Source organism: Periplaneta americana, chromosome 12 (genome assembly GCF_040183065.1).
Source record: "Periplaneta americana isolate PAMFEO1 chromosome 12, P.americana_PAMFEO1_priV1, whole genome shotgun sequence".
NCBI classification, from domain to species: Eukaryota; Metazoa; Arthropoda; class Insecta; order Blattodea; family Blattidae; genus Periplaneta; species Periplaneta americana.
Genome location: NC_091128.1, coordinates 40507666 through 40530328, shown reverse-complemented (window position 1 = coordinate 40530328; position 22663 = coordinate 40507666). Strand labels below are relative to the sequence as shown.

Here is a 22663-nt window from a genome sequence, read left to right as displayed (position 1 = left end):
TATAGTTATTAAACACATTATTTTAAAAGCAATAAATAGCTATATTAAGAGATGACTTGAAATTTACGAATTAAATGCATTATTTACTAACACCAATTGGCAGTAAGGCGGTATTACAAGAAATGGGTCAAAATTGGAAATTAAATACATAATTAAAAAGGTAAATAAAAAAATAAAAACCAATAATGCAATAGTATGCGAAATTAGAGACTTATCTTTCACGGCAAAAGACTGGAGAGTCATATAATCCACGGTTTCTCAAACTTTTTCCACTGCGGAATCTCTTTAATCTTTACTGTAACACAGGAAGCTTTGTATCAATCCATTGTCTTCGTTTTATTATTATTATTATTATTATTATTATTATTATTATTATTATTATTGTTGTTGTTATTATTATTATTATTATTTTATACTTTTTCAAAGGAAGAGACTAGTGAAGTGCTTTGTGTGGAGTGTGGCATTGTATGGGGGCAGAAACGTGGACATTACTACGAAGTGAAGAGAAACGAATAGAAGCATTTGAAATATGGATATGGAGAAGAATGGAGCGTGTGAATTGGACAGACTGAATAAGAAATGAAGCTGTGTTGCAAAGAGTGGGCGAAGAAAGAATGATGCTGAAACTGATCAGAAAGAGAAAAAGGAACAGGTTAGGTCACTGGCTGAAAAGAAACTCTTACTGAAAGATGGACTGGTAGGAATGGTGAACGGGAGAAGAGTTCGGGACAGAAGAAGATATCAGATGATAGACTACATTAAGATATGTGAATCATATGTGGAAAGATTGGAGAATGCTGGGTTTACAGTGAAAGGCCTGCCCATGGGCAGAACACTTAGACTATGTATGTATGTATGTATGGCTTATGTATGTAGATCTATACTTTTTTGAAGATGTAACTGAAAAATTAAAATTTTTAATAATGCATATAAACTTAGGCCCCCCATACATTGTCAAAATCTTGCATTTTCAATTTCCTCGAAATTACGGATTTGCTATAGTCAGTAGGCCTACTATACAATTGTACAAGAACTTAGAAGAAAATCACATGTATAATACAACATTTAGGCCTATTGTAATTTTATTAGTATTCAATAATTGACAAACATGTGAAAGCTAGTATCTCAGTAGGTAATTATCTTCAGTGGAATGAATGTTTCTTTCTCATGCATCCAGATCCATTTTATGCCTGAAAGTTGTAGCGTCATTCCTGCGTCTGCATTTGGATCGTCTAGAATCAAACTGCATGTTCTGCAAATTATGAAATAGGCCTATGGGATTAAGGCATGATTTAGTGCAAAATTGTGCAGAGAATGTGATAAACTGCTCGTTTTGAGTCAGACTGCAATTTATCTGCCTTAACTTTATTATTAAACTCACCGTTTGAAATCTAACTGCACTTGTTTTTCGTCTTTTCTGACAAATCAGATTTTTTAATAAAGTGCAGTTTGATTCTAGATGACTCATTTGGTCTGTTTCGAGATTTTGTTTCGGTGGACACATACACAAAAAAAATCCAGTGATGAAAGTGATATATGATAAATATTATTTTCCGTTTCAGATGTTTAAGTTAATAATAATAATAATAATAATAATAATAACAATAATCATATTAATAATAATAATAATAATAATAATAATAATAATAATGACAATAGTAATTGTTATTCATATTGTTAGTGGTGTATTCGTATCATTATGTTGTTGTTATTATTATTATTATTATTATTATTATTATTATTATTATTATTATTATTATTATTATTATTATCGTCGTCGTCATCATCATCATTGATTCATGTTTTCGTCATTTTCGTGTAACTTTGTAGTATCCTCTAAGTACAAAATAAAATTTAAATACCATTTAGGACTTACAGAATCCCTAGTTTTTGCTTGCTGAACCCCATAATTTGAGAAACACTTCTCTAATCCATTGAACGTAGACTTATTTTCTTAATAGGCTTTTCCAATTAAACGTCATTCTATTCAACAAATAGCCTATTTATATGAAATATAAAAGTGTAGGCGTATTTCAGTCCGTTTGCACAAATAATAATTTACTGAAAATTCAATCCCAAAAATTCAGTTGTTATTAACATACACACAGAACGTTAAATTTAAAAGATGGGTCGCCATAATAGACAGCTTCAGCATATGCTGCAAATGATGGCATTCTGTGTCAATACATTTGTCCACACGTGTCACCATTTCCTAGCAACCTTACTGTTTGGCGTACCTACTCCGATGTCTAGGCCTTTACTATGGATTTTAGCAGTGATGTTCAGCTTCAGCTCTTACAAGATGTGTGGATTGTTTTTGTACACAATTTTATTTAATTGTCCCCACAAAAAGTAAGATCAGGAGATCTTAGAGGCTATAGTCTTGTAGATATGAATCTGTAGCCAAAATATGCCCTCAGCGTCGCTGTATGATAGGTCGCACAGTCTTGCTGTATCCAAAAGTAACGTTCATCCACTTCCAGCAAGGCTATGGACTGCTTGGTAGGCCTCAGTATTCAATGTTATTTCAAAGATTGTCGTTTTGATAGGCTTTGTCACACCAGACCCCAGTTTTCAGAGGATGCAGAGACGAGACTCGACCTCATGGTTAAATCACACTCACAATGGTTACAGACAAACAATACGACCGTGTCCAACTGCAAGCTTTTCGTCGTATTTACAAAACAATTCATTGTTGCTTGGTTACTAATTATAGCGTATAAGTACATATGACACGCAGGAATATATAGACTATTACTATTACAAACAAAATATACATATAGACCTGCTGTAGTTATGCTATATTGTGAGGTTCCCTTCTAAATTGAATGCATTGTATATTTATTTAATTAGACCTAATTAAACACAAAAACGCTAAATTAATCTTCGAATAAATTAAATTGTGGAGTAATTCTCGAGCATAGTAATCTTTCTTTCATCTCTATATAAGTAAGAAGGCCTATTTCGATTTAGTTATTACTATGGTAGTGGCAGTAATGATTTCAAAGTCTTGCACTGCTTGACATTTCTAATAAACACTTCTGTTTAGAATTTTACCAGGAGTACACATCTGCAAGTAACAGGACAACTTGATCACGGAAGAAAAATAGGATAGATATTAGACAAGGGAAGCATATCCAGTCCCAAGACAAGAAAGATAAATCTTCACTTGTCTGTCGGGAAACGAACTTTGTCTGCTTAAACTACTGAGCCACCTCGCTCGATAATATTGTAATTTTATTTGTCTGTAAATCATATTTTTAAAAGTTTCCAGGAACTTCAAATTTGGCTTGATAGATACTAAAGAGTGACAAAAATTATTTTGAATAACTCTGTATAGGCCTATGTATTTCACGAAAAGTAAGGAAGCAAAGAGGTAATACTCTAATGTAGAAATTCTTATATTGGATTGATGCTAAAGTTCTTAGTGTTCTTTCGCTGTGTCAAAAAGTTTTTATTTTAAATTAATAGAAAAACAGAAATTAATCAGTAATAATGTATTCTCTTACATTACTTTATATAGCCTATATATATATATATATATATATATATATATATATATATACATAGGGTTAGTTAAAAGTCCCGCACCACCTAAATACATTTTGAAGCATGTGGTTCAGTGACATGAAACTTGGTGTGTGGGGATAACCATATACTAAGAACTCGATAATGGTATTACCAAGCTTTTTCTACTTCCGGTTTAACCTGAAGTAACTCCCACTATCTTATTTTAAATGGAACACCTAATATATTATTTTATTTGTGAATAGTACTCATTAAGAGCTTTTCAAAAAGTACCCACACTTGATACTTCTGTACAAATTCAGTGTTACTAAATCAAGGAAACAGAAAAGTGTATCGAATATTAAAATAATAAAATACTCCTTCCTTAATAAAAACAAAACAAAGCTAGCTCACTTTTTAAATTATGTGTTCAAATTCGTAGCCCTCAGCTGCTTTACAATGTGTCACTCGATCATAGAAGCCATATAAGGAATGATTTAACCAGGCTTTAGGAATATCTTGCACCACTTCCATTTTTAGCTAGCAACACTGAATTTGTACAGAAGTATCAAGTGTAGGTAATTTTTGAAAAGCTCTTAATCAGCTTTATTCAAAAAGAAAAAAAATATATATTGAGTGTTCCATTTAAAATAAGAGAGTTGGAGTTACTTCCGGTTAAACCGGAAGTGGAAAAAACTCGGTAATACCATTATTGAGTTCTTAGTATATGGTTATCGCCACATACCAAGTTTCATGTCACTGAACCACATGCTTCAAAAGTTATTTAGGTTGTGCGGGACTTTTAACTAACTCTGTATATATATATATATATATATATATATATATATATATGTCTTTGCCAACGCTGAGGTAGTATTTCGATTCAGTATCTGAAGAAATTTGCTAGATTGGAGTTAAACAAATCGTCAAGTTAAATTTGTAAAGCATCTTCGTTGCCTAGAAGAGTGTTAGACAACGGAAAAGACGGTAATCTGAGGGCGCAAGATCGGGAGAATATGAGGAATGTACAATCACTTCCCAACCAAGCTTCTGGATAGCTGCTTTCGTCATGTCAGCAAAGTACGGGCGTGCATCATCGTGTTACAGCTGCACTTGAAGCAGTTTCCCCGGTTGTTTTTCTTCAGCTACGGCCTCAATGCAATAAATGTTACCAATTATGGTTACATTCCTGGGAAGCAGATCGTAGTACAAAACGCCTTCTTTATCCCACCAGACGCATAACATCATCTTCTGTGGATGAACACTAATTTTTGAACTGGGTATTATGGGTTGAAATGACAGAACCATTTTCTGGCAGTGCTTTCTCCAATGGCTATCTCCCTGTACATGGAACGTATGTTTCGAGCCGTCTCTGTTGCCTTTGCTCCTCTATTAAACTCAAACAGAAAAATATGTCGTCCACACCTGTGGAGTAACGGCTAGCGCGTCTGGTCGCGAAACCAGATGACCCGGGTTCGATTCCCGGTCGGAGCATGTTACCTGCTTGAGGTTTTTTTCCGGGGTTTTCCCTCAATCCAATATGAGCAAATGCTGGGTAACTTTCGGTGCTAGACCACGGACTTATTTCACAGGCATTATCATGTTCATATCATTCAGACGCTTCTGAGATGTTGATACAGCGTCGTAAAATAACCTACTAAAAATATATGTCGGAAGTATGCATAAACCTAATATACAAATATAGAATGCTGTATATGTTGTGTGCCTCTGATTGAGGTTCTGGGTGATATCCTAGATCATATCCAGATTGCTCGGCGTAATAGGCTTTAACGGTAACAACTTTTGTCAGGTTTATTATGCTGCCATCTAGTTGTTACATAAGGAGTCACGTCATAACTCCCATTTGAATTCCATTAGCGACTGTATTGCCATCTCGTGTTCGTTTACGGCGGACGGGTGGCGATCCTGGCAGTTGTTTTCTTCAAAGTCCTGCCGATTTTAACATAGGAATGAGCAATCTATAAATGATCTGGGGTGATATGTACATCTACTATCAGGTAGTACATCTCACTTGATGATATGTGTCAGAGGAAGAACAATGTTTGTATGCATCAGAAGTTTGATTAGTGTAATATGTAGGTAATGGCCGATGTAAGCAATGGAGGGGGTAAGGAGCTGGCCACCCTATCCCATTATCTTCTAGCCTAGTTGCCTCGTAAGTGGTGCCTTGTTGGTGTCACTTCTGAGGTTCGGTCCTGTCTTCAGACGGTTGACTAAACAACAATAGATGGTGTGTAGTATGTACTGTATGTATATATATGTATATATATATAATATAATATAATATAATTCATCTGCATTTTTATGTGCGAATAGTCTAGTTTTTTATATACCGGCACGAATTTCCGTAGGCCTATTCAGTGTTTTATCAATGCTATACATAATTTGTGAGAGATGTAGAGCTCTGAATATTCTGACCTGCGGAAGCAGATGTGAAAACTTGCCGATACTAATTCTCTGACAGGCCAAAATGACTAGGACACAATGTAAATACTACAGTGGTTTATAATGTCTCCCCAATCGATAAAAGAACTGATAGATACTTGTGGAAATTGCATCAAGAAGTGCTTTTTTCTAATGTATGGCCTTCATGATCACCCGACCTGAATCCAGTGAATTTCTAGCTGTTGGATTACCTGAAAATGGTGATCGTTTTTTCGTTTTCCTTCTGCTCATAATAACTCAGAAAATCGAAATTATTTCGCAGGACTTCTTATTCCTGTACATAGCCTTAAATGGCGGCTGTTAAATAATAATAATAATAATAATAATAATAATAATAATAATAATAATAATAATAGTATTAATAATAATAATGATAATTTATTTCCTTCTGATTATTCAGATGACATATAGGTAGGCCTACTTATAATTTTTTACACACAAAGGCGCAAAAGCTCGTGCTCGGGTGTAGTTCAGTTATAATACCTGTTCAGTACAAATAAAATAACAAGACATAAAATTAATCAGAAACAACACAAGGATAAGAATGAAGGTAGGATTGTGTTAAAGAATTGCTATTTTATTAAAATATTGCTTAAGAATTTAGTTATGACAACACCTGAAAGTTGTCATCATAACTAAATTCCCAAGTGATACGAAGTGTTAAAAGTTTGTAATCAAGATGTACATTTATTTATTTATTTATTTATTTATTTATTTATTTATTTATTTATTTATTTATTTATTTATTTATTTATTTATTTATTTATTTATCTATCTATTTATTTATTTATTTAATCTAACAGGATTAAGGCCATAAGGCATTCCCTTCCATCCTACTAGATAGCACATATAAATACAAAAAAGAAATACAAACGCTGATGAAAATAATACAAATTAAATTAAAGCCCTATAGAGGGTCAGCAAGGTCGAAAGAACACTATAGAGCTTTCATCAACTAATACAAGAAAAAAAAGAAAGAAAAACAGAGATAGCAATGATGATAGTGAAAACCGATAATAATAATAATAATAATAATAATAATAATAATAAATATATTACATATTAATTGTCAATTTTACAACAGCATAGTTACAATGTCATGGGTTAAGCCGAAGTTGCGCAACCTGACAGGTGTTCAACAAGCAATTCCATGAACTACTTAAACGTTACGTTAATTGCCTTTAATTAAATTAATCACATTCTTTTATGAATAAAATGGTGCTTCTGTTTCAAATATTTTTTTTCAACAAATTTCGATAGATGTTAAAGGTATTCTGACTTTTGGATAACATTATGCATAACATCCAAGCTTGGCAGTGAGAGAGCATATGCGGGATTTGCACATGGCTACATGATAAAAAAAATTACTGATATTTTAAAGCGAAATATTAGTCTTCCATTATCGTTGATCCTTCGTTAGTGGTAGCATTATCCCAGAATCAGCGTCTTCTGCCTCCTACGACACACGCTCTCATGGGCTGTTTGTTTTAGAATTTTTTCCCAGTCTATTAACATACTGCTGTAATTTTTCGCACTTCACATGTTTTGTGTTTACATTGTATGTTTTCAGTTTAACATTCCTTTATTTTTAATTGCAAGCTAAAGAGACGTGTATGCACTTATTTTAACCTCAATAACATAATATGTCGCAGGAAGTATTTGAGAATGGATATGAAACAATTGTCCTAAAATGGTTACAACTTAACAATAAATTAAAAAAATTGTAATTTGACATTCAGAATTAAAGAATAATATATTTTATAATAACATTCTCAACAAACACTGTTGAATATATGTTAAAATAAATTGTATTGTGAATTAGCTAAAATATGTACAATTGTACAGGGTGTCTGCATTTAGGCGGTACAGTTTCAATTACGTGTCAATCAGATTGGAATGTAAAAGTTATATAGTAAATTTTGTAAAATTGTAAATTAATGATGTGAACCTCATTTAGTTGCTGAAACTAAAGCAAAATGACTAGAATTAAGTGGAAAACACAGTGCGAAGACAAACATTCTTGGAACGTTTTATACAAGAGTCGGCAGCTTGTATAATTTATAAGGATGAATAATAAGCATAAGAATAAATAATAACAATAATAATAGTAATAATAATAGTAATAATAATGATAATATTTATTATAATTATAAACGTGAAGTTCTCCAGGGATCCATTTTACGTCCATCATTTTTTCTAATTTATATAGAGATATAGAGTTTATATAGCTATTAATGACTGATTCTTCTTTCACCATTAATATTTTATTCCAAGTAATATTATTTGCAGATGATACAAGTGTGATTAACTCAAGTAAACAATATGATCACTTTACAAACACCTCTAGTAAGTACAACGTTAAGTCTAATGAATGATTGGTTTAATGCAAGTAAACCAGCACTTGTCGATAAAACTTCTGTAATCAAGTTTGTTTAGAACACATATAATAGTGCTCAGTTTTCCTTTAATTTTAGATTAAATAAAGAATCGATAAGCACGATTTGGAATTGGATAGTCACTTCAACTGGAACGCTAGAAGAAACTTTAATTTTCTTTTCAATGTAGTATGATCTACACCAGTGGTTGGCAAATATTATGTCATATAAAATGCAGCCTGGAATACACAGCAAAGGTTAAGATAGGAGCGGGAGGGCCTAACATTGTATGAACAAGTGATACTAAGGGGAGGGATATCATGTCTTACTCCTCCGCTGTGCTTGCGTATTAATTGATTGACTCGTGAGTCACGAAATGCCGACCACTGATCTACACAGTCAAATCCTTTCTGCATAATAAAAAATATTTCTCGAACATGTAGGCCTGCCTAGTTTCGAATTTAAGAGGTTCAGTACTTGATCTACGAACTTAAAGCTGAATTCTGCATTCTCTGTTGATTTTTAATTCCTAAATTCAAAATGAACTCTGATTAGTGAAATTTGTAGTTAATCGGCGATGTATGCATTGGAGGGGGAAAGGAACTGGCTAACCATCCTATTATCTCCTGGCCTAGTTGCCTCATGAGTGATGCGTTATTGGTGTTACTTATGAGGTTCAAACCTGTCTACGGGCAGTTGACTAAACAACAAATTCAAAATTCTCTAAAACTATATTATTGGATTTCAAACAATTGTAATACAGTAATATACATGGAATTATTTCACAACAGGCTTTCAGGACTTTAATTAGTGTCTCACATTATCCCGTGGTTTTCTTTATAGTTTGTATGTTTTAAAACATACATAATTTATTTTTCTGTACATTGGAAATAACTTCGATACCTGGAAATTCAATATTAAATATATCTGTTAAGTAACTAATATTACAGCATAACTGTTCTGCACAGTCTTCTTCGATATTAAAGTTGTCAATTATATATTTATACAGGGTAGGTAATTAAGGAGGAATACTACATGTTTAAGGAGATGGTAGTATGAAATTTTCTCAGTAAAACATAGTTAATATAATCCTAAACATGTTTTCACTTTTCAGTAGGTGTGGAAATACGGCTGTACTATTCCTTCTGAATCACTCTGTATAAAAGTTGCTAAAACAATTTGCAATAGAATTTGAATCGTCTATTTTATAGCTATAATCCTTGATTTTAATACATGAAATATCTTCATTCTTGGACATGGACTGGTTTCATTTGTTATAATATTCCAAGTTCTTTATATTGTATTGTATGAATTTTATTTATTTCATTCAAATGCTTCCTTGCTGACTCTTTACTCTTATCAATAACTCAATCATTTGGTCATTTAGTCACTCGATGGTTAGTCAAGGAATTAGTTGGACATTTAATCAATTAACCATTTAATCAAATTAGTCATTCATATATTCAAGTTAGTCAGTTGTCAGTCATTTCGTCAATCAGTCACTTAATTATTTTATATATAAGTAATTCAATTAGTTAATCAACCATTAATTTTTATATCGATCAGATAGTTAATCGGTTATTCAGTCATTTAATCAGTCAATTAATCAGCTAGTCAGTCATCATTTGGGCAATGAAACAGTCAATCAGTAATTTAATAAATCGATGATAATTTAGTCTGTCAGTCAATCAGTTAATCAGTAATTTGATCATTCAGTCAATAATTTAATCAATGGATCAGTCATTTAATCAGTTAGTCATTTGATCAGAGAATAAACCAGTCAGTCAATCAGTAATTTAATCAGTGCATTAGTCATATTACCAGTAAGTCAGTCAGTTAGCCATTTAATCAGTGAATCAGCCAGTTAGTTAATCAGGAGTTTAATCAATCGATCCACTAGTCAGTGTGTCATCCAGTCATTTACTGAATTAGTTATTTCATCAGTCAGTCATTTAATAAATCAACCTCATAGTTATTTACTAAATCATGCAGTCATTTAAACTGTAAATCAATCAGCTAGACACTTAATTATTCAATAAATCAGTTACATAATTAATCAATCAATCAATCAATCAGTCAGTCATTCAGTAATTTAAACAATCGATCAACTAGTCAGTTGGTTATTCAGTTATTTAATCTACAATTCAGTCATTTAATCAGTCGGTCATTCAGTAATTTAAGCAATCGATCAACTAGTCAGTCGGTTATTCAGTTATTTAATCTACAAATCAGTCATTTAATCAGTCAGTCATTTAGTAATTTAAGCAATCGATCAACTAGTAAGTCGGTTATTCAGTTATTTAATCTACAAATCAGTCATTTAATCAGTCAGTCATTCAGTAATTTAAGCAATCGATCAACTAGTCAGACGGTTATTCAGTTATTTAATCTACAAATCAGTCATTTAATCAGTCAGTCATTCAGTAATTAAAGCGATCGATCAACTAGTCAGTCGGTTATTCAGTTATTTAATCTACAATTCAGTCATTTAATCAGTCGGTCATTCAGTAATTTAAGCAATCGATCAACTAGTCAGTCGCTTATTCAGTTATTTAATCTACAAATCAGTCATTTACTCAGTCGGTCATTCAGTAATTTAAGCAATCGATCAACTAGTCAGTCGGTTATTCAGTTATTTAATCTACAAATCAGTCATTTAATCAGTCGGTCATTCAGTAATTTAAGCAATCGATCAACTAGTCAGTCGGTTATTCAGTTATTTAATCTACAATTCAGTCATTTAATCAGTCGGTCATTCAGTAATTTAAGCAATCGATCAACTAGTCAGTCGGTTATTCAGTTATATAATCTACAAATCAGTCATTTAATCAGTCAGTCATTTAGTAATTTAAGCAATCGATCAACTAGTCAGTCGGTTATTCAGTTATTTAATCTACAAATCAGTCATTTAATCAGTCAGTCATTCAGTAATTTAAGCAATAGATCAACTAGTCAGTCGGTTATTCAGTTATTTAATCTACAAATCAGTCATTTAATCAATCAGTCATTCAGTAGTTTAAGCAACCGATCAACTAATTAGTCGGTTATTCAGTTATTTAATCTACAAATCAGTCATTTAATCAGTCAGTCATACTTACTTACTTACTTACAAATGGCTTTTAAGGAACCCGAAGGTTCATTGCCGCCCTCACATAAGCCCGCCAGCGGTCCCTATCCTGTGCAAGATTAATCCAGTCTCTATCATCATATCCCACCTCCCTCAAATCAGTCAGTCATTCAGTAATATAAGCAGTCGATCAACTAGTCAGTCGGTTATTCAGTTATTTAATCTACAAATCAGTCATTTAATCAGTCAGTCATTCAGTAATTTAAGCAATCGATCAACTAGTCAGTCGGTTATTCAGTTATTTAATCTACGAGTACAAATCAGTCATTTAATCATTCAGTCATTTCATCAATCAACCCGTTAGTCAGTTAGCCATTTAATAAGTCAATCAGTTAGTCAAACATTCTTTTAAACAGCTTATCAGTCAGTCAGTCAGTCAGTCAGTCATTCAATAAAGTAATAACTCATATTGTCAATCAATCAGTCATTTAAACAATCGGTAAATTAGTCATTTAATAAGTAAATCGATCATTTATTCAGTATTCATTCATGTAGGCCTAACCAATCAACCATTCAGTCATTTAATTAATCAGTTAGGTAATCATTCAATTAGTAAGTCAGTCAGTGATCCAGTCATTCACCGAGTTGCTCAGTCTGCCAGTCGGACATTCAGTAATCAGTAATTTAATCGTTGAACTACTCGGCCACTCATTCATTCTCTCTGCTCTGCTCTGCTCAGCCGAACATTCTCAAACTGGAACAAAGCAAACGTGCACAATTCGTCTGGTACAACAACCTCTCGGCACCTAAACTGTGGGGCGATAGAAACGCGATGTAAACCAGGCTTTATGACGTCAGCCACTTATTACTAATATTCCATGCGAGGGATCCGTCTCCCCTCTTTTCTTTTAAAAGCAGACTGAAGAAGAATATTTGTACAAGGCTCCACCGCGCAAACAGACCAAGTCGCTGGATTAGTACCATCCATCACTTGCATTTCTGTATTGAGTGACAAGGCCTGGACAACACAGATACAGTTCCTTGTTCACGTTGCAACGAAGCTGTCTCCAGCAATATCAAGCTAAAAACGAAAACTTGGTTATCAGAGCATACCTCAGATCACTCCCTTGATGACTTCACCTGGAAGAATCCCAGGTTTGATATCTAATGTATCTTCCAAGATACATTATAAACAAAAATCTGTAGAATAGATATCCTGAGCAGAAATCCAGATCATCAAGCTTGTGAAGGCAGATATGACAAATCATAAGTTTCTCAGGCTCTCCAGCGTTATCACTTATGGGACTGTCTTGTACCTGTTTTGACGCTACGCATCGATTTTAATCATTTCTATTTGAAAAATATGATTAAAATGTAACTATGGAAACGACCGAAATATATACCCTAAGAAAAATAGCCAGGAAAACCAAGCTTGATCATATCGAGGGCACCATGTCCGAAGGGTGTATCAACAAAACTGCAAGCTTACATTAGAGACATTTAAATAAAGAATACTTTTTTCTGTCCTTGTCTACATAACATGGTACTTTCTTTGATTTTTCCCCATGCACATTGCAATTCTCAAACGATTGCTTCCGAGGTGGTGTTACAAACTTTCAGGGATGATGGCGAAGGGCACATGTATCAATTTGAGATAAGGAGCCCTGGTCCGGAAATGACTGAGTTGAAAGTTACAAGCAAAAATAGTTGTGTGGAAATGGAATTGTAGTTTGGCACCACGTGCCCTCCTTCCCTTAACCTTTGGAACAGTCGTGGAAAGATGGTATGGGCCGGATGTCTCCTACGTGGGTACTTGTCCGATACAATCTGTGAGCTTGTCTACTGTTCCCATTGGCTCATCCGTATTTGAAAATCAGGTCTGCACTAGGACTGATCGACTGGACACTGCAACTTGTACACATACACTTCTGTCTACAGACTTGCATATCAGGACCGACCATGTCCGTTACACATTACGCTATCTGCTTTGCTTTAGTGTATTTTCCTGTCCCCACCCCTCAGACAGCGCACTGAATGGAATACTGTAAGTAGACAACGTAAACAACGTCAGATGAATACAGTATGTGTCAGATGTACAAATAAATACATATAAATAAGATGTACAGAGGAATAAAATTATTCTATTTCCACACAACTATTTTTGCTTGTAACTTTCGACTCGGTCATTTCCGGACCAGGGTTCCTTATCTCAAATTGATACATGTGCCCTTCGCCATCATCCCTGAAAGTTTGTAACACCACCTCGGAAACACCCTGTATATTCCATTAAAATATTTCCTTAACGCTGCATTTGTTGATACGCCCTTGTGGTATGATCTCATCGATATTAAAAACTACGATTTTAGAAGCAAGCGGAATCACTGAATAGAAGCATGGATTATCAAAAGAATATTGGAATGGAAAGAACATAATTCCATAATATCAGAAGACAGCATACTTACACACAGGTGAAAGAAGCCCAGAAAACCTCATATGAAATTGATCTTTTTTATTATTTTGAATAGCCTGATAGCTAAATGAAATGAGAATACATTATTAAGTTATGAATTACATACATAGAAAAGAACTGAATTTTCTGAAGTTGTCTGTATAAATAAATGTTATTGTCTTCATGATGAGTAGATCGTGAGTAAATGAATGTTTTTGACATGTGATGTCTATATTTGATCTACACTAATAGGAAAATTAAAGAATATTATGGAACAGAAATTGCCATGAAAATGCTTAACGGTATGTCATATCCGATGAAATGACATTATCCACGGGTCCATTCCAGACATAAGTGCAGTCCGCATATAGACTAACTTACTCCTATCCTATTTGGAAGAGTTAAGGTCTATTAGAATCCGTGGAAGGGTCCAATATATTAAAAAAAAAAAATGTTATTCAGTTGTGCATGGATGCGAATCAGACGCGTGCACAATACATGCGTAAGTAGGCCATAGAAAGTTAATACAAGCTTGCCTTTACTCACAGATAAATAAATAACATCATCATCATCATCATCATCATCATCATCATCATCATCTCCTTCATGGATTAGATCGTTACTGCTCTGTTCCGGCTCCAAAGTATAGTTGATCACTCCATCTTTTGGTTGGTCGTCCTCGACTTCTGTGACCTTGAGGCTTATAATTTAGGATCATACGGGGCAGCCTTTCTTCATTCATTCTGCTGACGTGTTACTTCTATATTCTTCTATTTTTGTTACTATGCCGACTATTTGTAGTTCTTTGCGGATATCTTCATTCCTTTTCCTGTCTGAAAGAGTATATCCTGCTACATATCGAAGAAATCTCATTTCTGCTGCTTCCACTCTTCTTATCATGCTTTTATTAAGGGTCCAGCATTCCGAGCCATACAACAATACAGGTGAAGCTAAAACTTTATAGAACTGAGTAGAGTTTCTCTTCTGGTTTTCCTTCCTAGTGTTCTCTTAATTGTACCACAAATATGATGGAACAGGTTTAATTTTCTGTTAATATCCCTTGTCCTATCATTTCCTAGGAAGACCCCTAAATAGTTAAAATCAGTTACCTGTTCTATTAAAAGGTTATTCACTACTATTTTGGCTCTTACTATATTCTTCCCATGGAACGCCATTACTTTGGTTTTACTTGGCGATATGTGTAGGTTATATTCAGCAGCAACTCTTTCTAATTCAAAAATGGCTCTCTGCAAGCTGTCCTCGTCAGTTGCTATCACTGCCTGATCATCTGCAAAGAGGAGTGTATGCAATTTTCTATTATCAACTCTAAATTTTCTGATAAAATATATTGCCATTTCCTTATGACATCGTCAATATAAAGGTTAAACAGAGCGGGTGCTGAAGGGCATCCTTGTCTCACACCTTGATTTATCTCTATATTGGTAGTTGACTGTCTGTTTCCATTTTTTATTTTTATCATTGTTCCAGCGTACAGGCTTTGAATTGCTCTTATTATGTGACTTGGAAAGCCTCGTAGGTTCATTACATTCCATATTATATTTCTTTTTACTTTATCAAAGGCTTTAACATAACCTATAAATCCTATAAATATTGGCAAATTATATTCCTTTCTTTTCTCAAGCAGTTGCATTATTGTAAAAATACAGTCACAACAAGACCTGTCTTTTCTGAACCCATGTTGTTGTTCCAAGAGAAATGTTTCCATTATATTATTAATTCTATTTCTCAAAATTTTTGCATATATCTTGTAGCATGAATTCAGCAAACTGATTCCCCTGTAGGCCTAGTTGTTGCAGTCTCCTTCATTTCCTTTCTTAAACAGTGGGATAACAATTGGTAAATAACATTAACAATATTTTGCAAATGTAGCTTTCAGGTGAAGCTCCTTGTAAAGTAGACTTGAATTATTTCAAAGCAAAAAATTGTTCCGGGGCCGGGTATCGATCCCAGAATCTTTGGCTCAGCGCACCAACGCTCTACCGATGAAGCTACCGAGGAATTCCACCCGACACCGTCTCAATTTCTCAATTTACCGTCACATAAAGCAACCCCCTCCCTTTCTCTTATTGTATTCCCTGGGTTCTCTTTGTATACCCCTTGTCCTCCTTGTCTTCCTCTTGTTGTTCTTGTAGATCCATCTTCTTCTTGCCTTCCCATTGTTCTCCTGGTAATTATTCCACTACTTCTTCTTGTATTCCCAATGTTATCATCCTTACATTCTACTTGTTCTCCTTCTATTACTCTCTGCTCTCCTTGCCTTCCCAGTGTTCTCCTTGTCCTTCCATTGTTCTTCTTGTCTTCCCTTGTTCTCCTTCTCTTTCCATTATTCATCTCTTCTCTTACTCTCCTTGTGTTCCCTTTATTCTCCTTGTATTCCCAATACTATTCTTACATTCTCCTCGTTCTCCTTTTATTACCCTCTGTTCTCCATTGTCTTTCCATTGTCCTCCTTATATTCCCCTTGCTCTCCTTGCAATCCCCTGTTCTCCTTGTCTTCCCATTGTTCTTCTGCTATTCCCCTTGTATTCCTAATGTTATTCTTGCATTCTCCTTGTTCTCATTCTATTAACCACTGGTTTCCTAATCTTGGCAATGTTCTCCATTGTTTTCTATTGTCCTCCTTGTCTTTCTTCTGTTCTCCTTGTATTTTCTCTGTTCTCTTTGTGTTCCCCTTGTTCTGCTTGTCCTAATGTTCGCTTTCTTCTCTTAGTGGTCCCCTTGTTCTTCTTGCCTTCCCTTTGTTCTCGTTGTATTCCTTGTCTCCTCCTTGTTTCTTTGCATTTTCCTTATTTAATTTCTTACATTACTTGCACGTAATTACTTGCTATAATATGCAGCATATTAAATCTATGCACATATCGACAGACGATCGCACCCACTCTTAGTTCTACGTAAAGATATGCAGAATAGTAAAGATGTGCATCTGTCGACAGGTGATTGCATCACTCCCACGTACTTCTACGTAGAAATATGCAGCTATGCACTTATTGAATTTGTTCAGTATTATTAATATCACCGATGCTAGATAACCTTGCAATTAATACAGGATTGAATAACCATTTTAAAAATGATGTGGATTTCGTAAGTATATCGTGTCTAGATCTTAACCTTGTGAGCAATACCATACCATACCATAACTCCTTTTCAGGTGCCAAAAACTAATTTGTAACATCCTACATCTTATTACCTCTGATTGAGGTTCTGGCTGATATGTACCTCTATTATCAAGCAGTATATCTCACTTGACGATATGTGTCAGAGGAAGAACTATTGTTTTTATACATCTGAAGTCTGATTAGTGTATTATGCAGGCCTAGATAGTCGACGATGTATACAATGGAGGGGAAAGGAACTGGCCACCCTACGTCATTATCTCCTGGCTTGGGTGCCTCATGAGTGATTCATTGTTAGTGTCACTTATGACGTTCAAACTTGTCTTCGGACAGTTGATTAAACAACTACTACATCTTGTGAGCTATATTCTGTGCATAAAGTAACAGGAAACTGCAAAGGATCACACTCCAACACAATGGGTCCTCCGCCACAATCACTAGCGGGGTAGCTTTAAAAATTAACGTTCATTCGGACAAATAAATTCAATAGTAATTTACTTACTTACGCCTTTTAGAGAACCCGGTAGTTCATTGCCACCCTCACATAAGCCTGACATCGGCCCCTATCCTGAGCAAAATTAATCCAGTTCCTACCATCACATCCCACCTTCCTCAAATCCATTTTAATAATATCATCCCATCTACGTCTCGGTCTCCCCAAAGGTATTTTTCCCTCCGACCTCCAAACTAACACTCTATATGCATTTCTAGATTCGACCATACGTGCTACATGTCCTGCCCATCTCAAACGTCTGGATTTAGTGTTCCTAATTATGTCAGGTGAAGAATACAATGCGTACAGTTCTGTGTTGTGTAACTTTCTCCATTCTCCTGTAACTTCATCCCTGTTAGTCACAAATATATTCCTAAGCACGTTATTCTCAAACATCCTTAACCTCTGTTCCTCTCCCAAAGGGAGAGTCCAAGTTTCACAACCATACAGAACAACCGGTAATATAACTGTTTTTATAAATTCTAACTTCAGCTTTTTTGACAGCAGACTGGATGAAAAAAGCTTCTCAATCGAATAATAACAGGCATTTTCAATTTTTTTTTCTGCGCTTAATTTCCTCCAGAGTGTCATTTATTTTTATTACTGTTGCTCCAAGATAATTGAATGTTTGTAAATTAATTAATTATATTCTTTATTACAGATTTTACAACAGGTTTTTATTGAGGTATCTAGAAAAAGCAATGGGAACAGGAACAATGTATTGCAGCTACTTTGAGACGAGTACTTCGTAAGACTGGAAGGACAGCTCCTGCCCGGCGTACGGGATGTAGCAGACTTTGTGGCTGGGATGCACCTGGAACACAGATCAGTTATGTAGTTACTGCAGCCATTTCATCTGATATGCTAGGTAGAATCCCAATGAGCACACAAGTCGGGTCAACACAAGGACAGAATAATGTTCGGGATACTGCCGGTTCCTTCTCTCATTCCATCAACACTTTCCATTTCTCCCTGATTTCACCTATCATCAGTAATTGTTAAAAATAGACTGGGGTAAAGTCTTTGAGGTAGTACGAGTTTCCGATGCTGATGCAGAAGGGAGTTTTCCGGACCTCGGGGCTTATCAGGCTATTTATTCGAGGACAGGACCTGACTCTATCAGAGTTGAGGTAGGATGGCCCACCGATCAGCATCGGATTCACGAATGCCACCCATGCCACCTGTCGGACTTCGACATAATATAAGCGGCACAGTAAGCATTAGACAAGGACTGTTTTTTTTCCTGTTTATCTTGTTTCTGTTCTTCTGATTTTCCTTAAACAAGTACGTACCCATGCCCGAGGCGGGACTCGAACCCACAACCCTTCAGGCAAAGTGATAAAGACATGTCGTACCTCTACCGCTTGCGCCATCCAGGCTGGTTGGACTCATTCCCGGTGCAGACCTGGGAAAGTCAAACCATGATCTTTAGGATTGCTTATTCAAAAGTCAAGAAGTCAAGACTCTTAAAACCACTAACACTTTGTTAAAAATGATGTTCATCCAAATAATACAAATAGTATTGTATTCGCAATAGAATGAAATTTATTTAAGGCAAAAAAGTAAGTAGGCTAATAGGACTATAACATTCAAATTTGAGGAACTCCATTTTGTTGTTTTCTCGTTTACGACTTCCGATACGAAGAGAATTAAAGAGTCATTTAAAAATCCATTTAGAGTTGTCAGGACGTTGTAGAATTCTGTAATGTTCGAACTTTAGCTTTTAACCTTGGGCTGAAATAGTAGCTATTTCACAATTATCCTTCATAATAATAATAATAATAATAATAATAATAATAATAATAACAATAATAATAATAATAATAATAATAATAATAATAATTGTTTACAAAAAAAAAGCTGCCCTAAATAAGGGTTCGAATAAATCAGCCTACTAATCAATTCATAAAGAATAATCATTAAAACCAATTGTGTGACAATTTGAAAGGAAAAAGAAAACATTAAAATAAATGATACGAAAACATAGAAAATCATTTACAATAAAAGTTTGTTGGGTAAAAATGATTACTACTGTAATTATAGCTAAGGATGATTTTAACACATGAGATCCTATGGCATCAATCGTTGCATCAGAAATTTTAAATTGTTTAAATTGATTTAAAGTTTCTCGTGGGATCGTGCCACGGGCACCGAACATGAGTCCAAAAACTGTCCAATGTGTGATGTGGTATTGTGCTCCGAGATGCTGACAACAAGGCTCATAGATGACTTGTTTTTCACGACACACCTCTTGCGGCTGTTGCACATGCATCTCGAAACGGATTGTGGGATCAAGAATGACACCCTTATCCTTCTGCCGATCAATTATAATGATATCAGCACGTCTAGTGGAGCCATCAGAAGAGACGCAACCAACCTCCTCATAAACCTCATAGCAAGCATTCTGACGGATTGAAGCTACGATGAGAGAACGAACCGTATTATGTCTGTTGATTCGGAGCAATTCTCCATGATGGCAGAGACCCAAGACGTGAGGAAGCGTTTCTTGCTCGTCGCATCTTCTGCAACGGGTTGAGTCAAGAGTTCTACCAGGGGAGTAAGTACAGATATTGTATTACAGTTCATCTTAATGGCTTGCGTCCACTGACTGCTCGAAAGTCCCTTTTTGGTTGAGATCCACGAATTCCCTTTCTTCCAGTGAGAATAGAAAACAACTCCCAAACCTTTACTTTTCCATTGATGAAAAAATCTTCACTTAACATTATTTGACTTTCCAGTTTAGGAACAGAGCGAACAATTGTGTTCCTGTTCATTTAAAACATGCATTTACTTACATATTGTCGCAATATCTCGGAAAGATAGAGCTTTACGCCGATATAGGCCTAATGCCGGACGTAATAGAGAAACTTTGCATCTTCAGTAATCCCTTTAAAAATGTTACGATCCCATTTACTGACGTAAATGAAGATATTAGTAGCTTTGAGACGGGCACCTGTATTACACTATAGGCCTGTTCTGCTTTGGAACATCAGGGTCTGTATTCTCTGAAGTAATGCCAAGATACTGATGAAGTTTTGTTACAAGTTATACCGATATTTAAAATTCATATTTCATCGGGCGCTTGGACGTTGAAGAGTATAACGCCTGTAATCCCTTCCTTCTTTTCACCTGTACTGCAGCTTCGTCTGTTTACATCTTCTCCCAAACGTCCTGGACAGAGACGCACTTTTGGTATGATTTTCGTGACAAAAGGTCAGTACGGCTTGGCTTAAATTGGAATTTTGGAGACCTGGACCCGTCCTTGCATCTGGGCTTGCTTTGGTCAATTGTGCGTCCTATACCTCCATATGCAATTATTGTTCAAGTCCGACAGATGGCCTGGGTAACATTCGTGGATGCGATGCCATTCTGCGTCAGCCATAACAGAGTTAGGTCCCATTCTGAGATGAGTAGCCTGATGAGCTGCAGAGTACAGAGCCCCCAAGGTCTCGGGAACCCATACTACTCCCAAGACTATGTTTACTATTCCAGATGACAGATGAAATAATGGAGAGGTGGAGAGTGTTGGTAGAATGATAAAGAGAACGGAGTGCCTCCACAATGCCCGGTTTGTCCATCACAGCGTAGCCGAAGATCGCAACGAGGCCGCCTGCATGCAACAACATTGAGCTAGCGCTCGACTCAGAGGTCTCCGAAAGAAGAGCAGGAATAGAAAGAATAGTACAGGGACATCATTTTATTTTTACTTCAATTTTTAATGTACCTGAGTTTTTGAATGTACTTCACTCCCACCCCTTCTACTAATGAAGTTCAACCGTCCTCCACACAGATCCAAGACCGCATATATATAATCATAGTAGCCTTACGGTCATAGTAAACAGTACGTTCCAAAAATATGTTCGCGTGTTCCAGTGACGAAAGAGCTTTCAATATTGCATCATTTTCGCACAGGTACTGTCGTCCATTTGCCTACGTCGCACTCCGGTTTTCCCCACCTGCTTCTATTTGCCACTTTGTAAATGCTAGTGGCTGGGCTGTCTTAGCTCTTTTCTGAGAACATTAATTTCTGTTAGGAATTGGACGTCTACGTAATATTATACAACTGTTTAAAATAACTTAAATAAAAGGGCCTCGTTAAGTAATTAACTGTCACGTGATTTCCCCCCCTTTCTACGACCCTGCGACATAACCACTTGGACGGACAACAAATTTATCATTTCGGATCGGGTAGAAGTGAAGATTGAATTTACAGTACGTAAGGTAGGCCTACTCTTTTATGGAGTAGGTGCAGAATTATTTCAACATGAGTTACTGGTACGAAGGACGAAACTGGTAATTGAATTTACACACATTAGAATTGAAGCCTGTATCGAAATGAACAGCCACCATTTTCAAAAATGTGTTTAAATATCCATATTATGATTATTTTTCAATTTAACTTCATCCTCTATAGTGTACGCTAATGTGCTGTAGACACTGCATAATGAATACGTCCGAATGGATAGCTCAGTTCGTGAGTAAAAACAGTAATTGTTAATACTGTACTGTATTTTGATTAAACAAAAACCTAACGAAAATTATAAAACTCAAAGCGTGATATTTCCTAGTTTACGTAAATGGATGAACTAATTTTCTTCCCTCCTATACTTAGTAAAGTGATTTGTTTGTATTTTACGCCAGTATCATCGAACTCCAGTCGTGGAAGGGGGTAGCAAACGGTGTTTCCGGTTCTCAACCGTTGATCCAAAGGTATAGCCAGGTTAATATTAGAAATTTTAGTAAAATAAAATGATGTCCCTGAATATTCACCATTAGCTAGAAATATTGCAATACGATATTACGGACAACGTGAATGTCCTAAGCGGGTTTCGAATCCAAGACCGTTACCTCGCACTCATACATTGCATGTTGCGTACACAGTGGCTGGCTAGGGTTGAATGATCTTTCAAGCTAGGCTATGTACATTAGTAACACAGAAGCTGCAGTAATCATTCAAACACATCTGATAAGCCTACTACATCTGCACTTCGCTTGAAATGCTGAAAGGCACACTTTCACCTCGTCGCCTCAGAACCCTGGTACGTCGTCTTTAAAAAGAGATTAACATGGAAAGGCATGTGCGCATGCTGGCGGTAAGAAAGAGTGTCCAAACAGCGGTTGTTGGCATTAAAGAGTTCATTATTATTAAAGAACAGTTCAGTGGACGAAATG

At 35.5% G+C, this 22663-nt stretch overlaps 1 protein-coding gene and 1 long non-coding RNA gene across 5 annotated transcripts in view; one reads left to right on the top strand and one right to left on the bottom strand.

Moving 5' to 3' along the window:
• Positions 1-22663, top strand: part of LOC138710031 (uncharacterized) — a 415724-nt gene that overhangs the window by 144771 nt on the left and 248290 nt on the right. The window lies entirely within an intron of this gene.
• LOC138710327 (natterin-3) overlaps positions 18127-22663 on the bottom strand; it is a 39756-nt gene continuing 35219 nt past the window's right edge. For 3 of the 4 annotated variants that reach the window (XM_069841139.1, XM_069841138.1, XM_069841136.1), the window contains one exon: positions 18127-18305. In XM_069841139.1, coding sequence (XP_069697240.1) covers positions 18219-18305 — 87 coding nt within the window. In that variant the 3' untranslated portion in view covers positions 18127-18218. Of the gene's footprint in view, positions 18306-18846; positions 18897-22663 lie in introns of all 4 variants that reach the window. The other variant, XM_069841137.1, reaches the window with a different exon arrangement.